At 44.0% G+C, this 27316-nt stretch overlaps 1 protein-coding gene across 1 annotated transcript in view; it reads right to left on the reverse strand.

The window, feature by feature from the left end:
• LOC141165092 (cadherin-related family member 4-like) overlaps positions 1–27316 on the reverse strand; it is a 184882-nt gene that overhangs the window by 135122 nt on the left and 22444 nt on the right. The window contains exons 3-4 of the mRNA XM_073650730.1: positions 2756–2938; positions 2087–2172 (exon numbers count right to left, since the gene is read on the reverse strand). Coding sequence (XP_073506831.1) covers positions 2087–2172; positions 2756–2938 — 269 coding nt within the window. The remainder of the gene's footprint in view (positions 1–2086; positions 2173–2755; positions 2939–27316) is intronic.

The raw sequence follows: 27316 nt of genomic DNA on the forward strand, positions 1-27316 counted from the left end.
CTTCCTACACGTTTTAAAAGGTCCCTTTGTCTGTTTCAGTAGGCTCCACAATCATGGGGAAGACTGCTGACTTGATAGATGTCCAGAAGGCAGTCATTGACACACTCCACAAGGAGGGTAAGCCACAAAAGGTCATTGCTAAAGAAAATGGCTATTCACAGAGTGCTGTATGCCAGTATATTAATGGAGAGTTGAGTGAAAGGAAAAAGTGTAGTAGAAAAAGTTGCACAAGCAACCGGGATAACCGCAGCCTTGAAAGGATTGTTAAGAAAAGGACATTCAAAAATTTGGGGGAGATTCACAAGAAGTGGACTGCTGCTAGTGTCATTTCTTCAAGAGCCACCACACACAGATGTATCCAGGACATTGGCTACAAGTGTCACATTCATTGTGTCAAGCCACTCATGATCAATAGACAATGCCAGAAGCATCTTACCTGGGCCAAGGAGAAAAAGACCTGGACTGTTGCTCAGTGGTCCAAGGTGTTGTTTTCAGATGAAAGTAAATTTTTCATTTTATTTGAAAATCAAGGTCCCAGAATCTAGAGTGGAGAGGCATACAATTCAAGCTGCTTGAGGTCTAGTATGAAGTTTCCACAATCAGTGATGGTTTGTGGAGCCATGTCATCTGCTGGTGTAGGTCCACTGGGTTTTATCAAGACCAAAGTCAGCGCAGCCATCTACCAGGAAATTTTAGAGCACTTCATGCTTCCCTCTGCCAACAAACTTTTTTGAGATGGAAATTTCATTCCCCAGCAGGACTTGACACCTGTCCACACTGCCAAAAGTACCAATTCCTGGTTTAAAAACAACCGTATCACTGTGCTTGATTGGCCAGCAAACTCATCTGACCTTAACCCCATAGAGAAATAGAGAATCTATGGGGTATTGTCAAGAGGAAGATGAGAGACACCAGACCCAACAAAGCAGACGAGCTGAAGGCTTCTATCAAAGCAACTTGGGCTTCCATAACACCTCAGCAGTGCCACAGGCTGATCACCTCCATGCCATGCCACATTGATGCAGTAACTGATGCAAAAGGAGCCTCGACCAAGTATTGACTGCATTTACTGAACATACCAGTAGGCCAACATTTTGGATTTTAAAAACATTTTTCAAGCTGATGTTATAAAGTATTCTAATTTACTGAGATAATGACTTTTGTGTTTTCATTGACTGTAAGCCATAATCATCAATATTAACAGAAAAACAGAAAAAAACCACTTGAAATAGATCACTCTGTAATGACTCTATATAGTATATGATTTTCACTTTTTGTATTGAAGAACTGAAATAAATTAACTTTTTGATGATATTCTAATCTTGTGAGAAGAGCCTGTATATGCCCATCTCATTAAGCCTGTTCTCAATTTCCTCAACCAAGGAAAAACAAAAATTTTAACTTCAAATATGGGATTCAGAATAACGTCCTGAACCACCAATCCATTTCTAGTGACTTAGTAATCATAATTTTTAATATCATTAGATTCAAGAAAGATATCAAAGTCACAATTAAATTTTATCAATTGGTTCAGTGAGATAGTTTCCTCTGGTGGAGTGTTTCATTGTCTCACTGTTCTTACAGTAAAAAAATATAAGATGTATATGAGATTTTACAATTTTTAAGAAATATTGCTAATAATGTGGAAAACACAAAAATATTGTAAACATCAAATATGGTAGCATAGACTTTGGTTGTATCAATCCATTCTTCTTTGGAACCTTTATTCTCCCAGGAGAGTGGAATGTGAGTTTTTTTTTTCTAATGTAGTTTCTAAAAAGGAATATATACTGTACTTGTAATAGCATATGGCAGATGTAAAGTCTCATACCCCATTGAATTCTAATAGGGTTCATAGTCTTCCATCAATTAATTTTGATGGAAAGAAAAGTATTGCATTTAGTGCTATTATTGCCATCAAGGTCTTGAGGTTATAAATATTCAATTTTTGATTTTCAAAGATCAATTTACTAGCAGTAGTTTTTGTAAATCTTTCGCAAAAAAACCCAGTGATCTAAATCAGTGGTTGAACACTATATGCAGATGTTGTCCTCTGGGCCAGTGAATGCATAAATATTAATCTTACCGTCAGATCATCACCATCCGGGTCCCTTGCTGGCACTTTATAAATAGGTGTGTACATGGCAAAATTCTCCTCAATTGCTCTGCTCTCTAGATTGAAGTAAAATTGTTTTACCTTCTTATAGCACATGTATTTATATAATAGTTTATTGATAAAAAAAAATAACACAGCAAGCAAATCTTACCTTCTTCATACAGTGAAACGATCGCAAACTATTTTAGAAAATCACTGTGTTCTAGGAAGATTTTTCTGATGCTTTGCAATTCTCTAACATGCTAAGTATATATTGTACATGGTACTGTAATGTACAGTGTCAGTAAATCTTAGCTACTGAAGACTATTGCGTTATATAATAAGTGATTCATGCTCCAAATTTTGTGGTAGACATAAAGCTTTTAATTTCTTTTCAGATGAGGATTTAGATGTGTATAAAGAAAAACTGACTGTACCTACCGCAAATTAAGAATATTACCCTGAAATTCTGTGAACCTAGAGATAATTTACAATATTAGGAGTCTATGGCCTGTATATAAGCAATCAGGCTGTGGCCTCCTGTTTTTATATGTTCATAGAAGTCTTCAACTTATTTTTGTTAGAATTTACAGTATAGAATATGACATTTATTCTTCCAATAAACAGCCTATTTAGACATAGAAATGCTTAAACACTAACCTGTCTTTGCTTGGAATTCAACAGGGCACAAAGGAGGCTCATTAACATTAACAATAAACACAGTAAAGGTAGTGCTGTCAGAGGCACCTAATAGTCCACTTGTGGATGAGACTTGGAATTCATAGAAATTTGGAGTGCGATCTTCAAAATCAAAGTCTTTTATAGCTGTAATGACTCCAGTATCTAAAAAACAATTGAAAGAATAAACAAAATTACATATACATACATATACACATATATATATACAGTACAGACCAAAAGTTTGGACACACCTTCTCCTTTAAAGATTTTTCTGTATTTTCATGACTATGAAAATTGTACATTCACACTGAAGGCATCAAAACTATGAATTAACACATGTGGAATTATATACTTAACAAAAAAGTGTGAAACAACTGAAAATATGTCTTATATTCTAGGTTATTCAAAGTAGCCACCTTTTGCTTTGATGACTGCTTTGCACACTCTTGGCATTCTCTTGATGAGCTTCAAGAGGTAGTCACCGGAAATGGTTTTCACTTCATAGGTGTGCCCTGTCAGGTTTAATAGGTGGGATTTCTTAACTTATAAACGGGGTTGGGACCATCAGTTGTGTTGTGCAGAAGTCTGGTTGATACACAGCTGATAGTCCTACTGAATAGACTGTTAGAATTTGTATTATGGCGAGAAAAAAGCAGCTAAGTAAAGAAAAACGAGTGGCCATCATTTCTTTAAGAAATGAAGGTCAGTCAGTGCGAATAATTGGGAAAACTTTGAAAGTGTCCCCAAGTGCAGTTGCAAAAACCATCAAGCGCTACAAAGAAACTGGCTGAAATGAGGACCGCCCTAGGAAAGGAAGACCAAGTGTCACCTCTGCTTCTGAGGATAAGTTTATCCGAGTCACCAGCCTCAGAAATCGCAGGTTAACAGCAGCTCAGATTAGAGACCAGGTCAATGCCACACAGAGTTCTAGCAGCAGGCACATCTCTTCAACAACTGTTAAGAGGAGATTTTGTGCAGCAGGCCTTCATGGTAAAATACTGTAGCTGCTAGGAAACCACTGCTAAGGAGAGGCAACAAGCAGAAGAGACTTGTTTGGGCTAAAGAACACAAGGAATGGACATTAGACCAGTGGAAATCTGTGCTTTGGTCTGATGAGTCCAAATTTGAGATCTTTGGTTCCAAACACTGTGTCTTTGTGTGACGCAGAAAAGGTGAACAGATGGACTCTACATGCCTAGTTCCCACCGTGAAGCATGGAGGAGGAGGTGTGATGGTGTGGGGGTGCTTTGCTGGTGACACTGTTGGGGATTTATTCAAAATTGAAGGCATACTGAACCAGCATGGCTACCACAGCATCTTGCAGCGGAATGCTATTCCATCTGGTTTGCGTTTAGTTGGACCATCATTTATTTTTCAACAGGACAATGACCCCAAACACACCTCCAGGCTGTGTAAGGGCTATTTGACCAAGAGGGAAAGTGATGGGGTGCGACGCCAGATGACCTGGCCTCCACAGTCACCAGACCTGAACCCAATCGAGATGGTTTGAGGTGAGCTGGACCGCAGAGTGAAGGCAAAAGGGCCAAGAAGTGCTGCTAAGCATCTCTGGGAACTCCTTCAAGATTGTTGGAAGACCATTTCCGGTGACTACCTCTTGAAGCTCATCAAGAGAATGCCAAGAGTGTGCAAAGCAGTCATCAAAGCAAAAGGTGGCCACTTTGAAGAACCTAGAAAATACCAAAAAAGTGTGAAATAGCTGAAAATATGTCTTAAGTATATAATTCCACGTGTTAATTCATAGTTCTGATGCCTTCAGTGTGAATGTACAATTTTCAAAGTCATGAAAATACAGAAGAATCTTTAAATGAGAAGGTGTGTCCAAACTTTTGGTCTGTACTGTGTATATATATGAATATATATGTATATATATATATATATATATATATATCTATATATATATATATAAATATATATATACAGTGGTGGCCAAAATTATTGGCACCCCTGCAATTCTGTCAGATAATACTCAGTTTCTTTCTGAAAATGATTGCAATCACAAATTCTTTGGTATTATTATCTTCATTTAATTTTCTTGCAAGGAAAAAACACAAAAGAGAATGAAGCAAAAATCAAATCATTGATCATTTAACACAAAACTACAAAAATGGGCCAGACAAAAGTATTGGCACCCTCAGCCTAATACTTGGTTGCACAACCTTTAACCAAAATAAGTGTGCGAACAACCGCTTCCGGTAACCATCAATGAGTTTCTTACAATGCTCTGCTGGAATTGTAGATCATTCTTCTTTGGCAAACTGCTCCAGGTCCCTGATATTTGAAGGGTGCCTTCTCCAAACTGCCATTTTGAGATCTCTCCACAGGTGTTCTATGGGATTCAGGTCTGGACTCATTGCTGGCCACCTTAGAAGTCTCCAGTGCTTTCTCTCAAACCATTTTATAGTGCTTTTGGAAGTGTGTTTTGGGTCATTGTCCTGCTGGAAGACCCATGACCTCTGAGGGAGACCCAGCTTTCTCACACTGGGCCCTACATTATGCTGCAAAATTTGTTGGTAGTCTTCAGACTTCATAATGCCTCGCACACGGTCAAGCAGTCCAGTGCCAGAGGCAGCAAAGCAACCCCAAAACATCAGGGAACCTCCGCCATGTTTGACTGTAGGGACCGTGTTCTTTTCTTTGAATGCCTCTTTTTTTTTCCTGTATACTCTATGTTGATGCTTTTTCCCAAAAAGCTCTACTTTTGTCTCATCAGACCAGAGAACATTCTTCCAAAACGTTTTAGGCTTTCTCAGGTAAGTTTTGGCAAACTCCAGCCTGGCTTTTTTATGTCTTGGGGTAAGAAGTGGGGTCTTCCTGAGTATCCTACCATACAGTCCCTTTTCATTCAGACGCCGACGGATAGTATGGGTTGACACTGTTGTACCCTCGGACTGCAGGGCAGCTTGAACTTGTTTAGATGTTAGTCGAGGTTCTTTATCCACCATCCGCACAATCTTGCGTTGAAATCTCTCGTCAATTTTTCTTAAAACCACAGTGCCATGGGCTTTAAACTTCTTGATGACACTGCGCACGGAAGACACAGGAACATTCAGGTCTTTGGAGATGGACTTGTAGCCTTGAGATTGCTCATGCTTCCTCACAATTTGGTTTCTCAAGTCCTCAGACAGTTATTTGGTCTTCTTTCTTTTCTCCATGCTCAATGTTGTACACCCAAGGACACAGGACAGAGGTTGAGTCAACTTTAATCCATGTTAACTGGCTGCAAGTGTGATTTAGTTATTTCCAACACCTGTTAGGTGCCACAGGTAAGTTACAGGTGCTGTTAATTACACGAATTAGAGAAGCATTACATGATTTTTCAAACAGTGCCAATACTTTTGTCCACCCCTTTTTTTATGTTTGGTGTGGAATTGTATCCAATTTGGCTTTAGGACAATTCTTTTTGTGTTTTTTCATTGAAGACAAATTAAATGAAGATAATAATACCAAAGAATTTGTGATTGCAATCATTTTCAGGAAGAAACTGAGTATTATCTGACAGAATTGCAGGGGTGCCAATACTAATGGCCACCACTATATTTACTATATGTTACAACTAACCTAGCAATATGATTTTCAGTGTGATTATGCAGATACCAAACATATACCATAGTTTTTTTAAGTGGTGAAAAAAAATTCAGAAATTTGTAAAAAAAAATAAATTTGCTTTTTGTTTCCGAGACCCGTAAAGTTTTAAATGTTTGGAATATGGGTTTTCGTAAAGGCTTATTTTTTTTTACATTTTCACTAATACCATTTTGTGGTAGATATGCTGTTTTGATCGCATCTTATTGCGTTTTATTGCACTGTTAAAGTGGACAAAAAAACAATTCTGGCATTTTTATTTTTTATCTCGTTATGGCATTTCCTTAGCATATTAATTTATTTTATAGTTTGATAGATTGGACTTTTACTAATGCAACGTTACCACATATGTGTATTTTTTTACTATTTTGTAACTGTTTTATTTTTAATGGAGGAAATGGGGGTGATTTGAACTTTTGTATTTTATTTTTTCATATTTTTATTTTTTTATTTTTTACTTTATACTGTATATAATAGTCCCCTTAGGGATTTGAAGCTGCAATCATCTGATCTCTTGTTCTATGCATAGCAGAATATCAGCACTGCTATGTATAGCTAAAATCACGATCTCCTATGAATATCAGCTAAACGCTAGCTTTCACAGGAGTATCGAAATGATAGGTACGGAGGTTTTCAGCAGATCCTCAGCTGTCATGGCAACCCATTGGCAATGTGTGATGATGTCAAGGACGTGCCGATGGATACAGGGAATGACGTGCAAGGGTCTGTTAAATGTCGCTGTCAGACTGACAGCGGCATTTCACAGGTTAAATGCCTACATCAGCAGCTGTTGAAGACACATCATCAGTCATCATATGCCAGGAAAGATGCGGGTTTGGCAAAAACAGGGACACGACATTTGATTTAACTGTTATGCATATAACTCACTCATACAGGGTAATGGAACAATAAAGCCTACAACACAGAGAAGCCTTATCCATACCTTACTGGTCTCTGTACAGACTAGACAATCCCTAGCTGCACAACTTAACCCCTTCTCAACCCTGGGATTTTCCGTTTTTGTATTTTCATTTTTTGCTCCCCTTGTTTCCAGAGCCATAGCGTTTATATTTTTTTGGCAACATGGCTGTTTGATGGCTTATTTTTTGCGGGACGAGTTGTGCTTTTGAACGACATCACTGGTTTTACCATATCGTGTACAGGAAAAAAATTCCAAGTGCGGTGAAATTGCAAAAATAGTGCAATACCACAGATGTTTTTTTTTTGCCACATTCACTGAATGCTAAAACTGACCTGCAATTATTGTTCTCCAGGTCATTACGAGTTCGTAGACACCAAACATGTATAGGTTCTTTTTTACTTAAGTAGTGAAAAAAAATCCAAAGTTTGCTAAAAAAAAAAAAAAAAAATGGCGCCATTTTCCAAGATCCGTGGCGTCTCCATTTTCCAGGATCTGGGGCCGGGTGAGGGCTTATTTTTTGCGCGCCGAGCTGACGTTTTTATTGATATCATGTTGGGGTAGATTCGATGTTTTTGTCGCCCGTTATTGCATTTTATTGCAATGTTGCGGCGACCAAAAAACGTAATTCTGGCGTTTCGAATTTTTTTCTCGTTATTTTCTCGTTACGCCGTTTACCGATCAGATTAATTCTTTTTTTATATTGATAGATCGGGCGATTATGAACTTGACGATACCAAATATGTGAAGTTTTTTTTTTTTTTTATTTTGAATGGGGCAAAAGGGGGGTGATTTAAATTTGTATTTTTTTCATTTTTTTTTATATTTTCAAAAACATTTTTTTTTCACTTTTTGCTTGCTTCTATAGTCTCCATAGGAGACTAGAAGCAGCACTTGTCTGATCGCCTCTGCTACATAGGTGGCGCTCATAGAGATTAGCTCATGACAACCACTGAAGTCTGCTACAGACCCAGGGTTGTCATGCCCACGCATCGGTGACCCGCGATCACGTGACGCGGTCACCGATGGGCGGGGTAAGTGACGCGCTTCCGGCGCGGCGATGTTAAATGCCGCTGTCAGAGATTGACAGTGGCATATAACATGTTAACAGCCGCGCGTGGATTGCGATTCCAGCCATGGGTGGATCAGCTGACATGTGCCCGGCAGAGTGTTGGCTCAGCGCCGGAGCCCGCGTTGAACAGGGGGTTACAGCCTGGTGCATACTAATACGCCACAGGCTGTAAAGGGGTTAAAATACACCACCTTGGACCTGGTTCCCAAAAAGGACATCGAGAGATTTCTCGTACCTCCTGAGGAACCTGAGGGGAGGCCGCTCTGTACAGCTAACCAATATAGGGAAAGTATGCAGAGGGATACAAGGATCCAAGGTGAGAAAACATAAAGAACATGCAAGAAAGGGAAATAAGGAGAACTAAGGAGACTAATTACAGAATTAAACATTTTAATATGTGTATAAATAATTTCCTTCTTCTTTGAGGTAGAGTGTATGCAACTCCTACATTTTTGTCAGTAATGTTGTTCCTGACAGAGTAGATCTTACAGCACACTGCTTCTAGCTGCAGTTCACTCAACAGTCCTTACAGCTCTTGTCCTCCCTTCTCTCAGTGTTAGCAATGTCAATATGGAAAAATGAGGTTGCACATAGGCTGACAAGGTTTAGAAAGTGAGGGGGGGGACCCAGGGTCTTTGGGAAAGACTGCAAAAGTGTGTACAGAGAACCCATTTCAGAATCATCAAGAAGAAGGGTGAGTGCTTAAAGTACCAGAGAGGAGAAATAAAACTCAGTATGCAAAGATGAGATTATACAGATGCTGAATCAGTCAGACCCACACACAAATATTGAAAGAAATTGGATTCCAAACTGTATTTCAGGGAGAATGAAATTGAAAGAAAAGATTAAGAATTCAGCTGTAATCTAAAATCTGGTGCGTCTTTTTTTAACACATTGTAACCACTAAAGTTTTTGAAAATAATTTTCTTGTTAAAGGGAATCTGTTACCAGGTTTTTGCTATGTTATCTGGTAGCACCGTGACGTACAATAGGGGCTGAGAACTTAATTTCAGCAATGTGAAACTAGGTTGTGTTTTGCTATTTCAATATTATCAGTATCTTATCACAAGACAAGGTGTCTCACGCCTTCTGGTCCAATCACTCCCCCAATACTGATTGGCACCTTTCTGCTATACTTAACACTCCAAATAATGTAATGACCCCCACATAGCCCTCCTAATATTAAAATGCCCCCACATAGCCTTCCATATAGTATAGTGGGCCTAACATAGACTTCCATGTGGTATAATAGGCGCCACATAACTCCCCATGTAGTATAATGCGCCCCATATTGTACTGCATAGAAGAAAATGTGGGGCGCATTATACTACATGGAGGACAGCCATGGCTGAAAGTGTTGGCACCCTTACAATTGTTCCAGAAAATGAAGTATGTATCCCAGAAAACCATAGCAATTACACATATTTTGTTATACACGTGTTAATTTCATTTGTGTGTATTGGAACAAAACAAAAAAACAGAAAAATAGGCAAATTGGACATAATTTCACACAAACCCCCAAAACGGACCAGACAAAATTGTTGGCAATTTTTCAAAAATGTAAGCAACTTTGTTTCAAGCATGTCATGCACTTTCAAACTCACCTGTGTCAAGTAACAGGTGTGGGCAATATGAAAAATCACAAGTGAAATAAGATAAAAAGGGGAGAAGTTGACTCAATCTTTGCATTGTATATGCCACACTAAGTATGGAGAATAGAAAGAGGACAAGAAAACTGTGAGGACTTGAGAATGAATCAAAATTGTTGAAAAATATCAACAATCACAAGTTTGCAAGTCCATCTCCAGAGATCTTGATGTTCCTTTGTCCACGGTGCGCAACATAATCAAGAAGTTTATGTCAGGAATAGTGATGAGCGAGCTTGCTCGCTACTGCTCGGTGCTCGCCCGAGCATCTCACTGCTCGAGATGCTTGGCGCTCGCCGAGTATTTCCGGGTTGCTCGGGCGGGAACTCGGGTCCCCTCCCTGCATGTTTGGCACTCTTAGAGAGCCAATGGACATGCAGGGATTGCCTGCCATGCACAGTAATGCTGTAGCCATGTTGGTTGTGGGCATTACAGTGATTTGCTAGCCGCACAGCGTCATCAGATCTATATCAGACCTGGTGCCGCCATGCTCGTCACAGCACTCCGGATCAGACAGTGTAGGGAGAGCTGCTGCTGTGTCAGGGAGAGATTTGATTGTGTATTAGGTAGTGTAGGGAGAAAAACTGTACATTACACATATCCATCTTAACAACCAGTCCTTCTGAAGACTAATCTATCTGCAGAGATATCAGGCAGGCAGGGTGTATAGGCAGGCAGTGTATATAGCAGACTGCAGTGCATATAGCACAAGAGGCTCCATTTCAATTCTGCCTTCTGTTGCTGCTAGATATTTCTATACAAAGGCCCAGGTCTCAGGGGCCAGGAATACTTTTCTTTGGATCTTAATCCTCATTATTTGCTTAAAAAGCCGTCCAGAGAACACCATTTTTTCTGCGCCATTTGCTTGTTGGCAATGCAGAATACAGCCAGGTCCTTTCCATATTAGAACGCTAGAAATCCAGCTATTTAAAACTGTGTTTTCTCCGTCAAATGGATCACATATACGTTGTCAGAAAATACTGCCATTTCTGGCCTTCATTAAAAATTTCCTTTAGTGTGTTATTGAAGCAATTCAACGCAGTTTGCTGTTCAAACTACTTTCCTACAGGCCAGGTATTTAAAACTCTGTTTTCTCCGTGAAATGGATCACATATACGTTGTCAGAAAATACTGCCATTTCTGGCCTTCATTAAAAATTTCCTTTAGTGTGTTATTGAAGCAATTCACTTCAGTTTGCTGTTCAAACTACTTACCTACAGGCCAGGTATTTAAAACTCTGATTTCTCTATCACACGGATCACATAAGTTTGCTCCAAACTCAGTCATTTGTAGTGAGCGTGGAAGATACTGTCCTCAATTTAAAATGGACAAGGCACATGGCAAAGGACGGGGAACTGGACGTGATGGTAATGGTGCATGCAGAGGCCGAGGACAAGGCTGTGGGCAAGCCGAAATTGTGCCACGTGAAACACCCACATCTTCTCGCCTGACCTTCTGTCCCAATTTCTAGGGGACCACAGCACACCACTATTGAACCCAGAGCAGTGTCAAAAGGTTGTTGGTTGGATAGCGCATAATGCTTCCACTCACTTAGCCACCACCACCACCAACACCCTGTCTTCCACACGGTCAAGTCTCAGTAGCCGTGAGTCTGGACCGCATATTCCTCACCCTGATCCTCCTTCCTCCCACCATGCCGAGTACCCAGAGACAACTGATTCCACACTTGGACACTCTGAATAGCTGTTCACTTTTCCATTTATAGATTCGGGCCTCTCGCCTAGTCCACTTGAAGCGGGGCAAGAGGAGATCGCGTGTAGCGATGCCCAAATATTTGAGCAGCCACGGTCACATGAAGGCGACGGTGGGAAAGTGTCACAAGAGGTGGACAATGATGAGACACAATTGCCAGAAATTCAGGAGGAGGACCAGGGTGCGGAAGTGGAAGATGAGGTGGTGGATGATATAGTAACGGACCCAACCTGGCAGGACGACATGCAGAGCGAGGACAGCAGCACACAGGTGGAGGGAGGCAGAGCACCCCAACAGGCAGGAAGAAGCAGTGTGGTTGTCGCAGACAGCAGGCAGGCAACCGTTACCCGTAACACCAGCACGAAGGAAGTTGTCAGTACAACTGTTAGGTCTTCCCGAGTCTGGATATTTTTTAAAGACTCTGCCAATAACCCCAAAAAGGCCATTTGCACCACCTGCCAGGCCAGCATCAGCAGGGGTGGCAAAACGACCAGCCTGACCACCACCAGCATGATCAGGCACATGGCAGCAAAGCACCCGACTTTGTGGGCCGAACCCCAGGGTCGAGGAACAGTGTCTGCGGGTGGCACCATTGCTTCTTCCGCTGTTGTGCATGCAAGCCAATCCCCTGTCCATGGTGCATGCGAAGACGCCTCCTGCCCTGCACCTGTCGTTGCACACTCTCAAGTAGCAGCATCAGAAAGCACGTCCATGTCCTTGACCCAGTGCAGCATTCAGTTGTCCATACCCCAGTCCTTGGAACGCAAGCGCAAATATGTAGCCAACACCCCACAGGACACACTACTAAACTCTCACATTTCAAGACTGCTTGCGCTCGAAATGTTGCCTTTTAGGCTCGTGGAGATGGAAGCATTCCGCAACCTGATGGTGGCGGCCGTCCCTTGGTACTCAGCCCCCAGCCGCCACTATTTCGCCCCGTGTGCTGTCCCCGCATTACACAATTACGTGTCCCAAAACATTAGCCGTGCTCTCAACAATGCAGATACCGGTAAAGTCCACCTAACCACGGACACGTGGACAAGTGCTTGGGAGCAGGGATGGTACATATCGCTGATGCCACACTGGGTTAACAAAGTGGAAGCCGGGACCCAGTCGGACCTTGGGACGGAACACGTCCTCCCGACGCCAAGGATTGCGGGCCCTAGGTCAATCAGGGTTGCCCCCACGGTCTACAGCTCCTGCGCCTCATCCTCCTCAGCCTCCTCCTCCTATTCAGCCTCCATCTCTGAAATGACCACATCAGTCACAAGCTGGAAGCACTGCAGCACTGCCTTGGCCATGCGGCAACAGGCGTTGCTGAAGCTAATATGCTTAGGTGAAAAACCACACAATGCTGAAGAGTTGTGGACAGTTCTCAAAGAGCAGGCAGATCTGTGGCTCACACTGCTGAACCTACAGCCAGGCATGGTCATGTGTGACAATGGCCAGAACCAGGTGGCGACTCTGAGGTGAAGCGAGCGCACACACGTAGCATGCCTGGCCCATGTGCTTAACCTCGTGGTTCAGCGGTTTCTCAAATCCTACCCGGAGCTGCCAGATCTGCTTGTTAAAGTACGCCGCCTGTGTGCCCATTTTAGAAAGTCAGCTACAGCTTCCGCTGCCCTTGCCGTGTTTCAGCAGTGTTTGCAGCTTCCGGCTCTACACTGCAGATGTTGGGAAGGATTTGTGAGCAGAAGAGGGTAGTTGTTGAGTACCAGCATCAAAAAGGCCATCGGTATTCAGTTCAGACTCCACACATAAGAACTCAGGAGTTGACATGGTTGTCAGACATATGTACCATCCTCCAAAACTTTTGAGGACTCCACTAAGATGGTGAGCGGTGATGACGCCATAATTAGCGTCACCATCCCGCTTCTCTGTCTTCTGAAACGCTCTCTGCTCACAATCAAAGAGGATGCATTGCAGGCAGAGCACGATGAGATGGAGCAAGGAACCATAAAGGGTGATTACACACAGCCAAGCCTCTTCTCATCCCAACGTGGATTGGGTGACAATGAGGAAGAGGAGGAGGAGGAGAAGGAAGGACAGGAGCTATTTTCATGCACTATACACGGTACTACCAGCACAGCTGTCATGCCGTCTGTTCAACGTGGATGGCCGAGGGCAGAGAGGAGGAGGAGGAGGAGGAGAGCATGGTCAGTCATCCTCTTGGTGAGGACATGGAAGTCTTGCCTGTTAGTAGTCTGGCATTCATGGCTGAGTTTATGTTACGCTGCCTTTCCCATGATCTCAAAATTTTGGGTGACAGTAATTACTGGTTGGTGACACTTCTAGACCCACGCTACAAGGAGAACTTTATATCTCTTATTCCTGAGGCGGACAGGTCTACAAAAATGGGGCAGTACCAGAAAGCCCTTGTTGCGGAACTATTAAAAAAATTCACATCTGAAAACGCTGCCGGCAGAGGGCACACTTCGTTGAACAACCAAGGAGTACAGACGAGAGAGACACAACTTCAATCCAGCAGAGGCAGGGGAACACTGTCAAAGTTCTGGGAGAGTTTTCTTAGACCCTCCCATCGCACAGGCCCTGAGGCGTGGGGTACTCTCACAAGGAGTGCAAAGTTTGGGAAGATGCTGAGGGAGTACCTTTCCGACCGTACCAAAGTCCTCCGTGATTCCTCTGTGCCTTATAATTATTGGGTATCCAAGCTGGATATGTGGAATGAACTGGCTCTCTATGCCTTGGAGGTCCTGGCCTGCCCTGCCGCCAGCGTTTTATATTAGTGCCGCTGGTGGAATTATAACTGATAAGCGCATTCGCCTGTCAACTGAAAATGCTGACAGGCTGACTCTTATAAAAATGAACAAGGGCTGGATTGGGCCAGACTTCTCAACACCACCGAATGATAGCAGCGTAACATAAACTCAAATCCAGTGTCTTTTCTTGGGAAGTGTATTCCCATGCACCTTTTCACACCCACACATGAGTATACACTTCCTGATTTTGTCTATCTGCTCTTGTCCTCCTCCTCATCCTCCACCTCCATATCACCAGGGTGACCGTGGTCCGTGATGCTACACCCACATAATTTTTTTAAAGGGTGTTTATAATGCCCGAGAATTTTTTTTTTTTTTGTACAGTATGTTCATGTAAACCCCCCAGGGGTAAATGTGTGTCGGCCCATACACTTAGTACATGGGCATCACAAGTATAGAAGGCACGCTCCTTTCTAATGGGAACATTTTTTAATGAGGCCCTCCTCCACGTCTCTTCCAAGAGGCATTGAAGTGCCTCCAAATTTTTGACAGCCCTTGCATTCACTGCATAGGCCAATACTATGGGAGACTCTCTCCTTTCTAATGGGAATTTGTGGTTACTGTGGCCCTGATCTGTGTGTCTTTAAATTCTTAGTGGAGTTTTTCCTAAAATTGGTCAGCCATTGGACTCAATGCATACCCTATAGCTGTATAGCAGACCCTCTCCTTTCTAATGGGAACATGTCGTACCTTGTTACTGTGGCTCTGCTCCATGTGTCTTTAAATTCTTAGTGGGGTTTTTCCTAAAATTGGTCAGCCGTTGGTCTCACTGCATACACTATAACTATATAGCAAATCCTCTCCTTTATAATGGGAACATGTCATACTTGTTACTGTGGCCCTGCTCTGTGTGTCTTTAAATTTTTAGTGGGTTTTTTCCCAAATTTTGACAGCCCTTGCAGTCACAGCATGGGCATTACCACTATAGCAGACCCTCTCCTTTAAAATGGGAACATTTTTTTTTACTGAGTATTGGGTTATGTCCAAATTTTTGGCAGCCCTTGCAGTCACTGGACACGCAATAACAGTATAGGAAGCCCACTTGTCAATAAAGGAAACAACAAAGCATAGCTGGCTGATGGCTCTCTAACAATAGCTAGGGTCTACTGCTGGCCTTTTAAGAATAGTAAGGGCCGTCTGATGTCCTTGTAAAAATAGGCTTTATGACTTTCAGAGTCCCTCCATCATAAATGAAAAAGGATGTGTCTGATGATGCGTCACACACCACATTGCCAGATAAAATTGTAAAATGTTAAAATGACATTTGTCTTAAAAAATAACGTAAAAAAACCAAAACAATAGGATCTTTTTTTAGTATAAAAAACAGCGTCACCAATTTAACCTCAGTGTAATTGCATTGTTCAGCTCATGCACCTCCTCTTCCATCTCCAAAATGATCACATCAGTCACAAGCTGACAGCACTGCAGCACTGCCTTGGCCAAGCAGCAACAGGTTGTGCTGAAGATAACATGCTTATGCTTAATTGACACAGCAGCCTGATCTGTGGCTCTCACCGCTGAACATACAACCAGGCATGGTCGTGTGTGACAATGGGCGGAACCTGGTGACGGAGAAATGACAGCCGGGGTAGATACGGTTTCCCTCTATGCCAGTCCTTTCACCGAGCTAAAGAGTATGGCTGTGGTGAAATACAACTCCCACTGAGAAGCTGTTTCAGATTAAAAAACATTGTGCCCACCAGAGGATTTGATTCTGAGGGCTAACCTTTCTCACCCGCTCAAGAGCCCCACAGCAGCTGCAAAGTTAGCGCTATCATGAACTCTCCTGAGGTAGAAGCCAAGGCACATCAGAGGATTCTCTAGTGGTACCGTCCAACCCTGCCGAGAAGCAGTCCAGGCTAAGAAAAGTGTGTGGGAAGGTTCCCGGACACTCTGGCTGCTATTTTACTGAGGAGGAAACACACGCAAACATGGGGAGAACATACAAAGTTCTTGCAGATATTATCCTTGCTGTGATTTGAACCCAGGATCCCAGCGCTGCAAGGCTTTAGTGCTAACCACTGATCCACGGTGCTGCCGTTCACCATCTAATATCTAACAGGCTGGAGAAACTTGCACCTACTGCCATTCTATCTTCAGCTCCTTTGTGAGAAAATGTATTTGGGCAGCCACTCAGTCTACCAAATAAAATTCCTGAGAAGTAAATTGGGGATGGCTTCACTACTGGTAATGGGGGCAGTGCTAATTCCATGGCGTCGTACCATAGTTTGCTGGAAATATTCCAGGCTGGTAGTAGGCAAGCAAATTCCCACAGAAAAGTACCAGCAGTAATGTTCAGGCCACATTTCAAGTGCAAGCAGCTTTAGAGGACTTTCTGGGAGAAATGACACGCAGGGTACATACGGTTTCCCTCTATGCCAGTCCTTTCACCGAGCTAAATACAACTCTTAGCAAAAAAAAGTTGTGGACGGGCTCAGTACCATCCCTGGCCACATTCACCTGTCCATGAGTTTGTGGTTAGGCGGTCCTTCCCAGTAAGTGCACTGGGGAGGGCACGGGTAATGTTGTGGGACCCGTGCTTGTGGAAGGCGGAGGCGATAAAGGAAAATATAGTGGCGGCTGGGGACCGAGTATGGACAACCGGCCGCCGGCATGAGGTTGTTAAAAGCTCTTGCCTTCATGAGCTTAAAAGGCCATATTTCAAGTGCAAAGAGCTGCCCTGAAATCTGGCAGTTTAGTGTTGCGGCCTGTGGGTGGGTGGCTGGCTGCATACTTGCACTTGCATTCCAAGTAACAGAAAACTAAGCAGATGGTGGCCTCTATCATCATCATGGCCTCACCTCAACACTATGAACTCTCTTGAAGAAGAAGCCAGGGCCCGCCGGAGGAGTCTCCGGTTCTCTGGTGGGCCAGTCCAACCCTGCCGAAAAGCAGCCCTGGCTAAGAAAAGTGTGGGCGAAGGTTCCTGGACACTCTATGGCTGCTTTTTTAATGTGGATCGGCCATGCTTATGCATGTTATTTCTCAAAACGCATTACAGATCAGGCCATTGTCCAACTCTGTATTCAAGAAATTAAATGCGCAAAGAAAGATGTGTGTGTGTGTCAAAGCACCACCAACAAGTGCGAGTTGATTTTGGATGGGCTGCCATTGCTTCTGCAACAAGCTCAATCACAGAACTTCCTGGGAGAAATGACACGCAGGGTACATACGGTTTCCCTCTATGCCAGTCCTTTCACCGAGTTAAATACAACTCTTAGCAAAAAAAAGTTGTGGACTGGCTCCGTCCCGTCCCTGGCCACCTTCGCCTGTCCACATATTTATGGTTAGGCGGTCCTTCCCAGTAAGTGCACTGGGGAGGGCACGGGTAATGTTGTGGGACCCATGCTTGTGGAAGGCGGAGGCGATACCGGGAAATATAGTGGCGGCTGGGGACTGAGTAAGGACACCCGGCCGCCGCCGGCATGAGGTTGTGAAAAGCTTCCGCCTTCACGAGCTTAAAAGGCTATATTTCAAGTGCAAAGAGCTGCCCAGAAATTTGGCAGTATAGTATTGCAGCCTGTGGGTGGGTGGGTGGCTGCCTGCATACTTGTGCTTGCATTCCAAGGAAAGGGGTATGGACACCTGAACGCTGCAGTGGGACAAGGACGTGGACGTTGATTGTTGCAAGTCTGCAATGACAGGTGCATGGCAGGAGGCATCTTCGCATGCGCCAAGGATCACTTATGATGGACACACTTTTAAGCAGTGACCTGGGAGTCAGAGATGCTTCCAGAGGTCTTCCCCATGCTGTTCCCATGTCTTTTCAGCACTGTATGCATGTGTCTGATGATGTGTCACACACCACATGGCCAGATAAGGTTGTAAAATGTTAAAATGATATTTCCTGGTGAATGCATTTGTCTTGGTTGAAATCAATTCAAAAGTGCAAAAACACTTCAAAAACGCTACGTGTGAACATAGCCCAAGTTGTGGAGGAGTATTTTTGTTTTTGATTATTTATTTTGCCTTATATACAAGTCATTTTCCTGGAGAGGATGTTCCTTAACATATTTCCCAGGAAAATCCATTTTGGTTTCGTTTTTGTATGTTTTATTGTGAGTCCGTAAAAGTGGCATAATACTCTGACCACGTTGCTGACAGCAGTGATCTGGGAGTCTAAAATGCTTCCAGGTGTCTTCCCCGTGCTGTTCCCATGTCATTGGAGCTCTGTTCCCATTGATTTGGGCAATTTTTAGGCCCCCTGCAGACTGCCGGGGGTAGCCGCCTAAAAAATGCTCGAGTTTCCCATAGACTTACATTGGGCTCGTTGCTCGGGTCGAGCACCCGAGTATTCCAATTTGCTCGACCCGAGCAACGAGTACCCGAGCATTTTAGTGCTCACTCATCACTCGTCAGGAACATATTAATGTCAGGAACATATTAACAGAATATTAGCCCCTTCTCCCATGCCTTCTCCTTTAGTGTTAGTGCAGAGATTACAATTATACAGTGTCTTCCTGCAAATTATCATCCACAGCCAAAAGGCCTTACACAAACATGAAGTGTTACAAGCTAAAATGCTAATGTATTTCCTCTTAACACAGACCTGAGATAGATTGACACCTTCTCCCAGGCCAGAGTTTGGAGGAAAGAGGAAATGCTTCATTAAGTTCAAAGGCACTCACAAACAATTCCTGGCCACCAGCCATAGCCAGGTCGACTCCAATATGAAATATGAAATATTGTGAGTTCCATAGGTCCGACAGTAACGGTACCCATATGTTTAGTGATTAAATCAGCCCAGGAATGTGTATGTAGTTTTCCAGGGCTGTAAGCAAAACCAAGGAGGGAGCTGTGGCGCGAAACCACCAGAATAGCAGACTGCAGCTATGCAATGTGTGGTCTCTAACTGAAGATAAAATCATACGGGATAACATGATATCACTTTTGGGCTTCTTAGTTCAACGCGTGGTGAGTTATCCCAAAAACCAGGTTTTAAATACAAATCTGAAGGGTGGAGCCCAGCCCATGTGATGTCATCACTAGGGGGGGGGTGTCTCCCTTCAGCATAAAATAGTTTGTTGAGGATGAAGCCGTGTTCTTTGCCCGGGAGAATATGTCTATCATGGCGGAGGACCCTGTTCAATAACAGTAAACGGAGGATCTCCCGTCCACCTATACTGAGTCGTCGCATCGAACTTTATAGTGTAAGTTTCTCCTTTTTTATCCTGTTGTATTTGTGTAACTGCTTATGTATTTTAATGTCTCCTTTGTAACATCCTTGTATATACAGTCATGGCCAAAAGTATTGAAAATGAGACAAATAGTAATTTTTCCAAAGTTTACTGATTCATTTTTTGTAATGGCAATTTGCATATACTCCTGAATGTCAAAGAGTGATCAGCTTAACAGCAATTACTGTACTTGCAAAGTCAATATTTGCCCAGAAAATGAACTTTAACCCCCAAAACACATTTCAACATCATTGCAGTCCTGCCTTAAAAGGAGCAGCTAACATCGTTTTAGTGATTGATCCATTAACACAGGTGTGGGTGTTGATGAGGACAGGGCTGGCGATCAATCAGTCATGATTAAGTAAGAATGACATCACTGGACACTTTAAAAGGAGGCTGGTTCTTGGTATCATTGTTTCTCTTCAGTTAACCATGGTTATCTCTAAAGAAACACATGCAGCCATCATTGCACTGCACAAAAATGGCCTAACAGGGAAGAGTATCGCAGCTACAAAGATTGCACCTCTGTCAACAATCTATCGCATCATCAAGAACTTCAAGGAGAGAGCTTCCATTGTTGTCAAAAAGGCTCCAGGGCGCCCAAGAAAGACCAGCAAGCGCCAGGACCGTATCTTAAAACTGTTTCAGCTGCGGGATCGGACTACCAGCAGTGCCGAGCTTTCTCAGGAATGGCAGCAGGCTGGTGTGAGTGCTTCTGCACGCACTGTGAGGCGGAGACTCTTTGAGCAAGGGCTGGTTTCAAGGAGGGCAGCAAAGAAGCCACTTCTCTCCAGAAAAAACATCAGGGACCGACTGATATTCTGCAAAAGGTACAGGGAGTGGATTGCTGAGGACTGGGGCAAAGTCATTTTCTCTGATGAATCCCCTTTTCGATTGTTTGGGACATCTGGAAAACAGCTTATTCGGAGAAGAAGAGGTGAGCGCTACGACCAGTCTTGTCTCATGCCAACTGTAAAGCATCCTGAAACCATTCATGTGTGGGGTTGCTTCTCAGCCAAGGGAATCGGCTCACTCACAGTCTTGCCTAAAAACACAGCCATGAATAAAGAATGGTACCAGAATGTCCTCCAAGAGCAACTTCTCCCAACCGTCCAAGAGCAGTTTGGTGCCCAACAATGCCTTTTCCAGCATGATGGAGCACCTTGCCATAAAGCAAAGGTGATAACTAAATGGCTCATGGAACAAAACATAGAGATTTTCGGTCCATGGCCTGGAAACTCCCCAGATCTTAATCCCATTGAGAACTTGTGGTCAATCATCAAGAGACGGGTGGACAAACAAAAACCAACAAATTCTGGCAAAATGCAAGCATTGATTATGCAAGAATGGACTGCTATCAGTCAGGATTTGGTCCAAAAGTTGATTGAGAGCATGCCAGGGAGAATTACAGAGGTCTTGAAGAAGAAGGGGCAACACTGCAAATATTGACTTGCTGCATTAACTCATTCTAACTGTCAATATAACCTATTGGTACTCATAATATGATTACAATTATATTTCTGTATGTGATATAAACATCAGACCAACACTAATAAAAACCAGAGGCCAGCAGATCATGTGAAAATATCATTTTGGTGTCATTCTCAAAACTTTTGGCCATGACTGTATTTTTCTTAAACACTACCTCCCTTTTCGATTAAATATAAAATTTAATAGTTCTGTTTCTTTTGATCTGTAATAGTTCCCTTCCCCGAAGCCATATACACTACCAAAGTGCAGGCGTCCGGCCAGGCCTGTATTATATTTCAAACTCGGCCGATGGTGGCAGAGAATAATAATAATTGGGCTATCACGAAGCTGACAGTGACCATACGGAGGGCGTTAAACATGGATTCCAGGCTTTGGAATCCCCGAGGTGTGATGCCGTGCGCTCACTGGTCCCTTGCCGATATCCACGTAGCAAGTAGTCTGGTTCGCGTGCTCGCACGGTGAGATATTGCGTGATCTCTCTGGTGTCGTCCCTCTGTGTGGGTTGAAATCCCTGACAGTTTACAAGTTTATAACCCATGGCACTGTAGCTAATCTCCCTGGATGTGGACAGTAGAGAAAAATTGATGGAAGGTTGCAACGCAGGATAGACTGGATGATGGATAAGCAGCCCCAATCAAGTTCCAAAGAAATTCAAGCTACAGGCTCAGGGTGCATCAGTGTCATCGCAAACTATACATTGACATTTGAATGAAATTAAATGGCAGGAGATCCATGAAGGCCCCACTGCTGACAAGAAAAAAGCTACACTTCAGTTTCCAAAATGTACATGAGTAAGCCAAATTTCTTCTGGGAAAGACAGCTGAGACCAAGAGCATTTTGGTAAAGCATATCTTCTGAAGGCAATTGTCTATGCTGTGAAGAAACGAGGTGTGCAGCATCTGAAACAGCGGATACTGAAAACCTGTGCTAACATTTCTTCTGCGGTGTTGCTATCAGTGTATCAAGAGAGGGAGAAGAGGGTTGCATTGACAACCCAACACAATGGGCAGCACTTTGAACACATTTTATAAGTGGTCATAAACTTGTAAAAAACTCATGAAAGAATAAAGTTACTTTAAAACCAAGCACACCATTGTTTTTCTTATGAAATTCTCAATAAGTTTGATGTGTCACATGACCCTCTTCCTATTGAAAAAAATAAAGTTGGATCCAAAATGGCCAACTTCAAAATGGCCGCCATGGTCACCACCCACCTGGAAAAGTTTTCCCCCTCCCATATACTAATGTGCCACAAACAAGAAGTTGATATCACCTACCATTCCCATTTAATTTAGGTGCATGCATATAAATGGCCCACCATGTATGTATATATATATATATATATATATATATATATATATCTATCAATAAATATATAGTGTACATAAAGCAGGAAAAAAAATTATCTCTTAGAATGGCACACCATTCTGTTGTTTCCTGTAATTCCATGAAAATCAGCTGAAATTCCCTGGGTTGTGTTCAACTAGGTTAATAATAGATTTTATTCTAAACATTCTCTTCTATTGAGCAAGAATTGAGCACTAATCTCCTTTTTGCGTACCCAGCATCTTTCCTCAGAACTATTTCCCTTCTAGTCTATTAAGTAGAAGGGATTCCTACAAACCTGCTTACAATTCAGAATTTAGTTTATCTTACACACCGTGTATGGGTCAGAGGCTGAAGCAGCAACTGTTTTGATTGTAGGTGTTTGTTGAGGGCCAGAGAACAAAGTAGAAAGACATTAAAGGCATTAGGAATTTTTAGTGTAGGAGGCTGTTTTAGGTGGAAAGTGACCAAATTAATTTGCTGAATAATAAGAAATGAGTCGAAGAACTAAGGGGCCAACTTTTTGCATATTTTTTTGAATGGATGTTTTTGATTGAAAGCTAAACCTTATGTCCAGGAGTGCTGTGAAGAACAGGTCAACGGTGTCTATCAGCACTCTTTGCATTAGCTGTAGTTGTAACTGCAGTTGTAGTCAAATTGGATTGCACCTCAGTTCATATGTTTTGCATGACCTTATATATACCATGAAAGACACTGTTCACTGCTAAAAGTAAACTTGATGGTGTAATAGGCAGAGGAACATGAAGTGCTTGATCATACAGTGTTACATATGGAGATTTCCTAGAAGACTTTGAAACTAATTTGCTTTGGTTGAATTCAACCTAAGGAAGCAAATCCAGACAATTATTTTGATGGAAGTTTGAGAAAATTCGTAAATTTTGCTCCATCTACTGATAGTTTATCACTTCCAAAGTAGTGAGATAATCAAAGTAGAAGTCCAAGGAGCTTTTTAAGGTTCTTACAGAGTATCCTCTAGAACCTGGAAACAAATTGCATATCACAGTCAGATACTATGCGATCTGTGAGACCTAGTGTTGAGCGAGCACTAAAATGATCGGGTGCTCGAAGCTCGGGCCGAGCTCACCGTGATACTTGGGTGCTCGACCTGAGCAACGAGCCCAATGTTAGTCTATGGGAAACCCGAGCATTTTTGCGGAGGCACCCCCGGCAGTCTGTAGAAAGCCTAAAAAGTGCCCAAAACTATAGTGACAGTGTTCAAATGACATGGGGACAGCATGGGGATCGCCCCAGGAAGCATTTCTGCCCCCCAGGTCACTGCTGTCAACAATGTGGTCAGAGGTATTAAGCCACTTTTACGGGCTCACAATAAAACGTTCAAAAACTAAACTGAAACGGTTTTCCTGTGAAATATGTTAAGGAACTTCCTTTCCAGGGTAAAGACTTGTGTATAAGGTAAAATAAATAACCAAAAACAAAAATACTCCTCCACACCTTGGGCTATGTTCACAAGTAGCATTTTTTAATGCGTTTTTGTACTTTTGTATTGCTTTCAACCGTGACAAATGCATTCACCGGGAAATGTCATTTTAACATTTTACAACCATATCTGGCCATGTGCTGTGTGACACAAGCATATAGTGCTGAAAAGACTTGAGAACAGCATGGGGAAGACCACTGGAAGCATCTCTGACACCCAGGTCACTGCCTAAAAGTCTGCCCATCAGAAGTCATCCTTGCCACATCAGAAAATGCAGACTTGCAACTATCCGCATGCAAGTCCTTGTCCTAGGGCAGTGTTCAATTGTACCTCCCCCATTCCTTGCAAATGCAAGCGCAAGTATGCAGCCTGCCACCCACCCACCCCCAGGCTGCAATAACATACTGCTTGCTTGCACTTGAAATTGGGCCTTTTAGGCATATGGAGGCGGAATCTGGCCACCACGTCATGGCTGTGTCGGCGGCCTGGTATCCATACGCAGTCCCCAGCCGCCCAGCGGCAGGGTGTCCACGCTTGGTCCCCAGCTGCCAGGGGGCAGCTGGGTGTCCATGCTTGGTCCCCAGCTTCCTGGGGGCGGCCGGGTGTCCATAAACGGTCCCCAGCAGCCCCTATTTGAAGGACAGCCTAACCACAAACATGTGGACTAGTGAATGTGGCCAGGGATGGTCCATCTGACTGACGCCTTCACACTGGGTTAATATTGTGGAAGGCGGGACACAGTTGGACACTGGGATGCAACACGTCCTCCAGACATAGAGGATTGCGAGTCCTGGGTCAATCAGGCTTCAACACAAAGTTCAGAAGGTAGATAGCAGCAGTGGTCGGCCTCCTACACAACGAGTAAATTATTCATGATCATGAGTAGTGTTGAGCCACCCCCGTAGTGTTCGAGTTTGGGTCGGTTCGTCGAACACCCGTGTGTTCGCTGAACTGTTCGTCAAACTGTTCGTCGAACACGTTCGAACACCGTTAAGACCAATGGCAGGCAAACAAAAACACATAGAAACACATAGAAAACACCTTCAAAGGTGTCCAAAAGCTGACAAACTCCTCAGAAGACATAACTAACACATGGAAAAGTGACAAGTACATATAGTCATGCGAAAAGAAAAGAGGTGGAGGAGTAAAAGGAGGGGGAGACACAGATATAGGCATGTCATGCCCTTCTAAAATCCAAAAAGTGAGAAGCCGACACGGCCAGTCCGTTCCTGCCCGTGCCACCTCCGTGTCGCCGGGTTTGTGCCAGAGCCACGGTGGACCCTGACGGCCAGCCCCCCTCTCCCAATACTGGTGCCTGTCCGCTGGTGGGTCGAGCGAGCCCCCCTGTGGTGGAGGCAGCTCTAAGCTTTTTAATTTAAATTGTCTCTCTAATTTGAATGAATACACTTTAAATCCTTTTACAAGGATCTATTGGAGGGCAAGTCTCATGCCAGCAGCCGCGTAATTCCAGCTCCAGTAGCGTCCACTAAAGCTGCTGCAGTTACAAAGCTTTTATAAGGATCGAGCTCAGCTGTCCACCGGAAGGCGTCCTACCGCCAGTCCCAGCCCCTATGCCTTGGGGTGCCTCCTGATGCTCTTCACTGAGTATCCCGTGGTCCCGAAGCATTTCCTTTGAAAAAATGAAGTGTCCAAACTACAGGTGGTGTAGCTTGCTTAACAGCCGGGATAATCCGCTGACTAGCAGACACTGCTACTAGGCAGAAAGTATTTCCTGGGCTAGATGCAGTTAAAAATTTGTAATTAGATACTCTCATTGGATGCTGAGAAAGCATTTCATAGAGTCTCCTGGCACGCCATATGTTATTCTCTTAAAAAGCTTAGGGTAGGGGTCTAGGGGACCCTTTTATAGCCAAAATCACGGCCCTGTATCGCAATATGTCACCTAGGCTGAAGATAAATGGAACTGTAGCACCCTGAGGGCTCGGTTGCTACAGAGGTATTGCACCTCACCCAGAGGTGTGATATCTCACTCTCAGGTAAGGATGGAGTGTGGATCAGGACCCGACACCTGCATGCATTACACCACATTGCCGTGGGGCAGGGCGACCAATATGCCCCTGAGATGGGCACGACAGTCCTTTTCCCTGGCTGGAGTGGGGGGAGGGAACACTGAGGAAGGGGAACCCTGTAGTGCAGGAGCAGGGAGGAAGCAGTTCCTGGGTGCATTGAGAAGGGAGAATAAAAGGTGGGCACCATCTTAGTTCAGTGCAGAGAAGTCTAAGCAGAAGTGACAGGGAGCAGGGGCTCTGCATGAGCTCTGCTCCGGAGGCGGGCCTAGTAACAGAGGCCCAGGCCTCGAAGAGGGAGAAGGAAGGAAGAGGAGCGGAGAAGGCTCCAGGAAAGAGGAACGAAGGGATCCCAGGGGTGCGGACGAGCGAGTCGCCACCGCACGCCCGAATCCATCTGCGTGGAGGGGTCAGGCCAAAGGGGGAGACCGGTCCCCGAAACTAGTGGAGGCGGGAAACGACCCTCAGCTAGAAACCGGAGGCTGTGACATTTTATGTGGCGCAGCCCCTCGTTACACCCGCTAGGAAGGCATCACATAGGGTCAGAGAAACTGGCGCCAAGTTTACCAAGAGGAGGCCCGAGGCAGCCGGACAGAAGGGTTGGTAAGAAAGGCCAGACAAAGGACACACAAAGGGGGTCCTGTGAAGTGCTCCAAAGTTATCTGGGAGTTGTCTGAGCCCCTCACCTGGTGAGCACAGTATGACGTGGGCAGCCGTTACCTGCAGAAGTGGTCTGGATAATAAGAACTGTGAGTAAAGGCCCTGGACTGCATCACTGACTCCGTGTCGTTACTGCTGCTGCCCTGCACCATCACCCCCATCCTCCGCATACACTGCCCTGAGGCTATACTCCTCCCGTGGGGAGTTATGCTACGCTCTGCTGCACCCACAACACCAGCCTCAGCGGTCTGCCCTGCAGCGGTGGTTCACTCTGACCACAATCCACGGGTGGCGTAGTCGGACATTTAAACATCAAAACCACATAAATAGTTCCGCCACTGGTTTGACCGCCCTGAGCCACGGAACCGGGTCGCCGCCACGGAGACTACAACCAACAGCATCCACCAAAAAGGGTCCGGCTCCGGGTGTCCCAAGGCCCAGGGGGTGCGTCAGAACATTTTCATAACCTTTCATAATCACCAATGGGACAAGGCAGGGATGTCCTCTGTCCCCTCTCTTATACATCCTAGTGACGGAGCACCTGCTCTCATCAATTCGCCATAACCCCAATATTAGGTGGATTGAGGTGGGAGGCACCGAGTACAAGTGCTCTGCATTTGCTGATGATGTCCTAGTATATATCACTCAATCACATATATCCATCCCT

Source organism: Phyllobates terribilis, unplaced genomic scaffold (assembly GCF_046119375.1).
Source record: "Phyllobates terribilis strain yellow unplaced genomic scaffold, ASM4611937v1 Scaffold_11__3_contigs__length_659146591, whole genome shotgun sequence".
NCBI classification, from domain to species: domain Eukaryota; kingdom Metazoa; phylum Chordata; class Amphibia; order Anura; family Dendrobatidae; genus Phyllobates; species Phyllobates terribilis.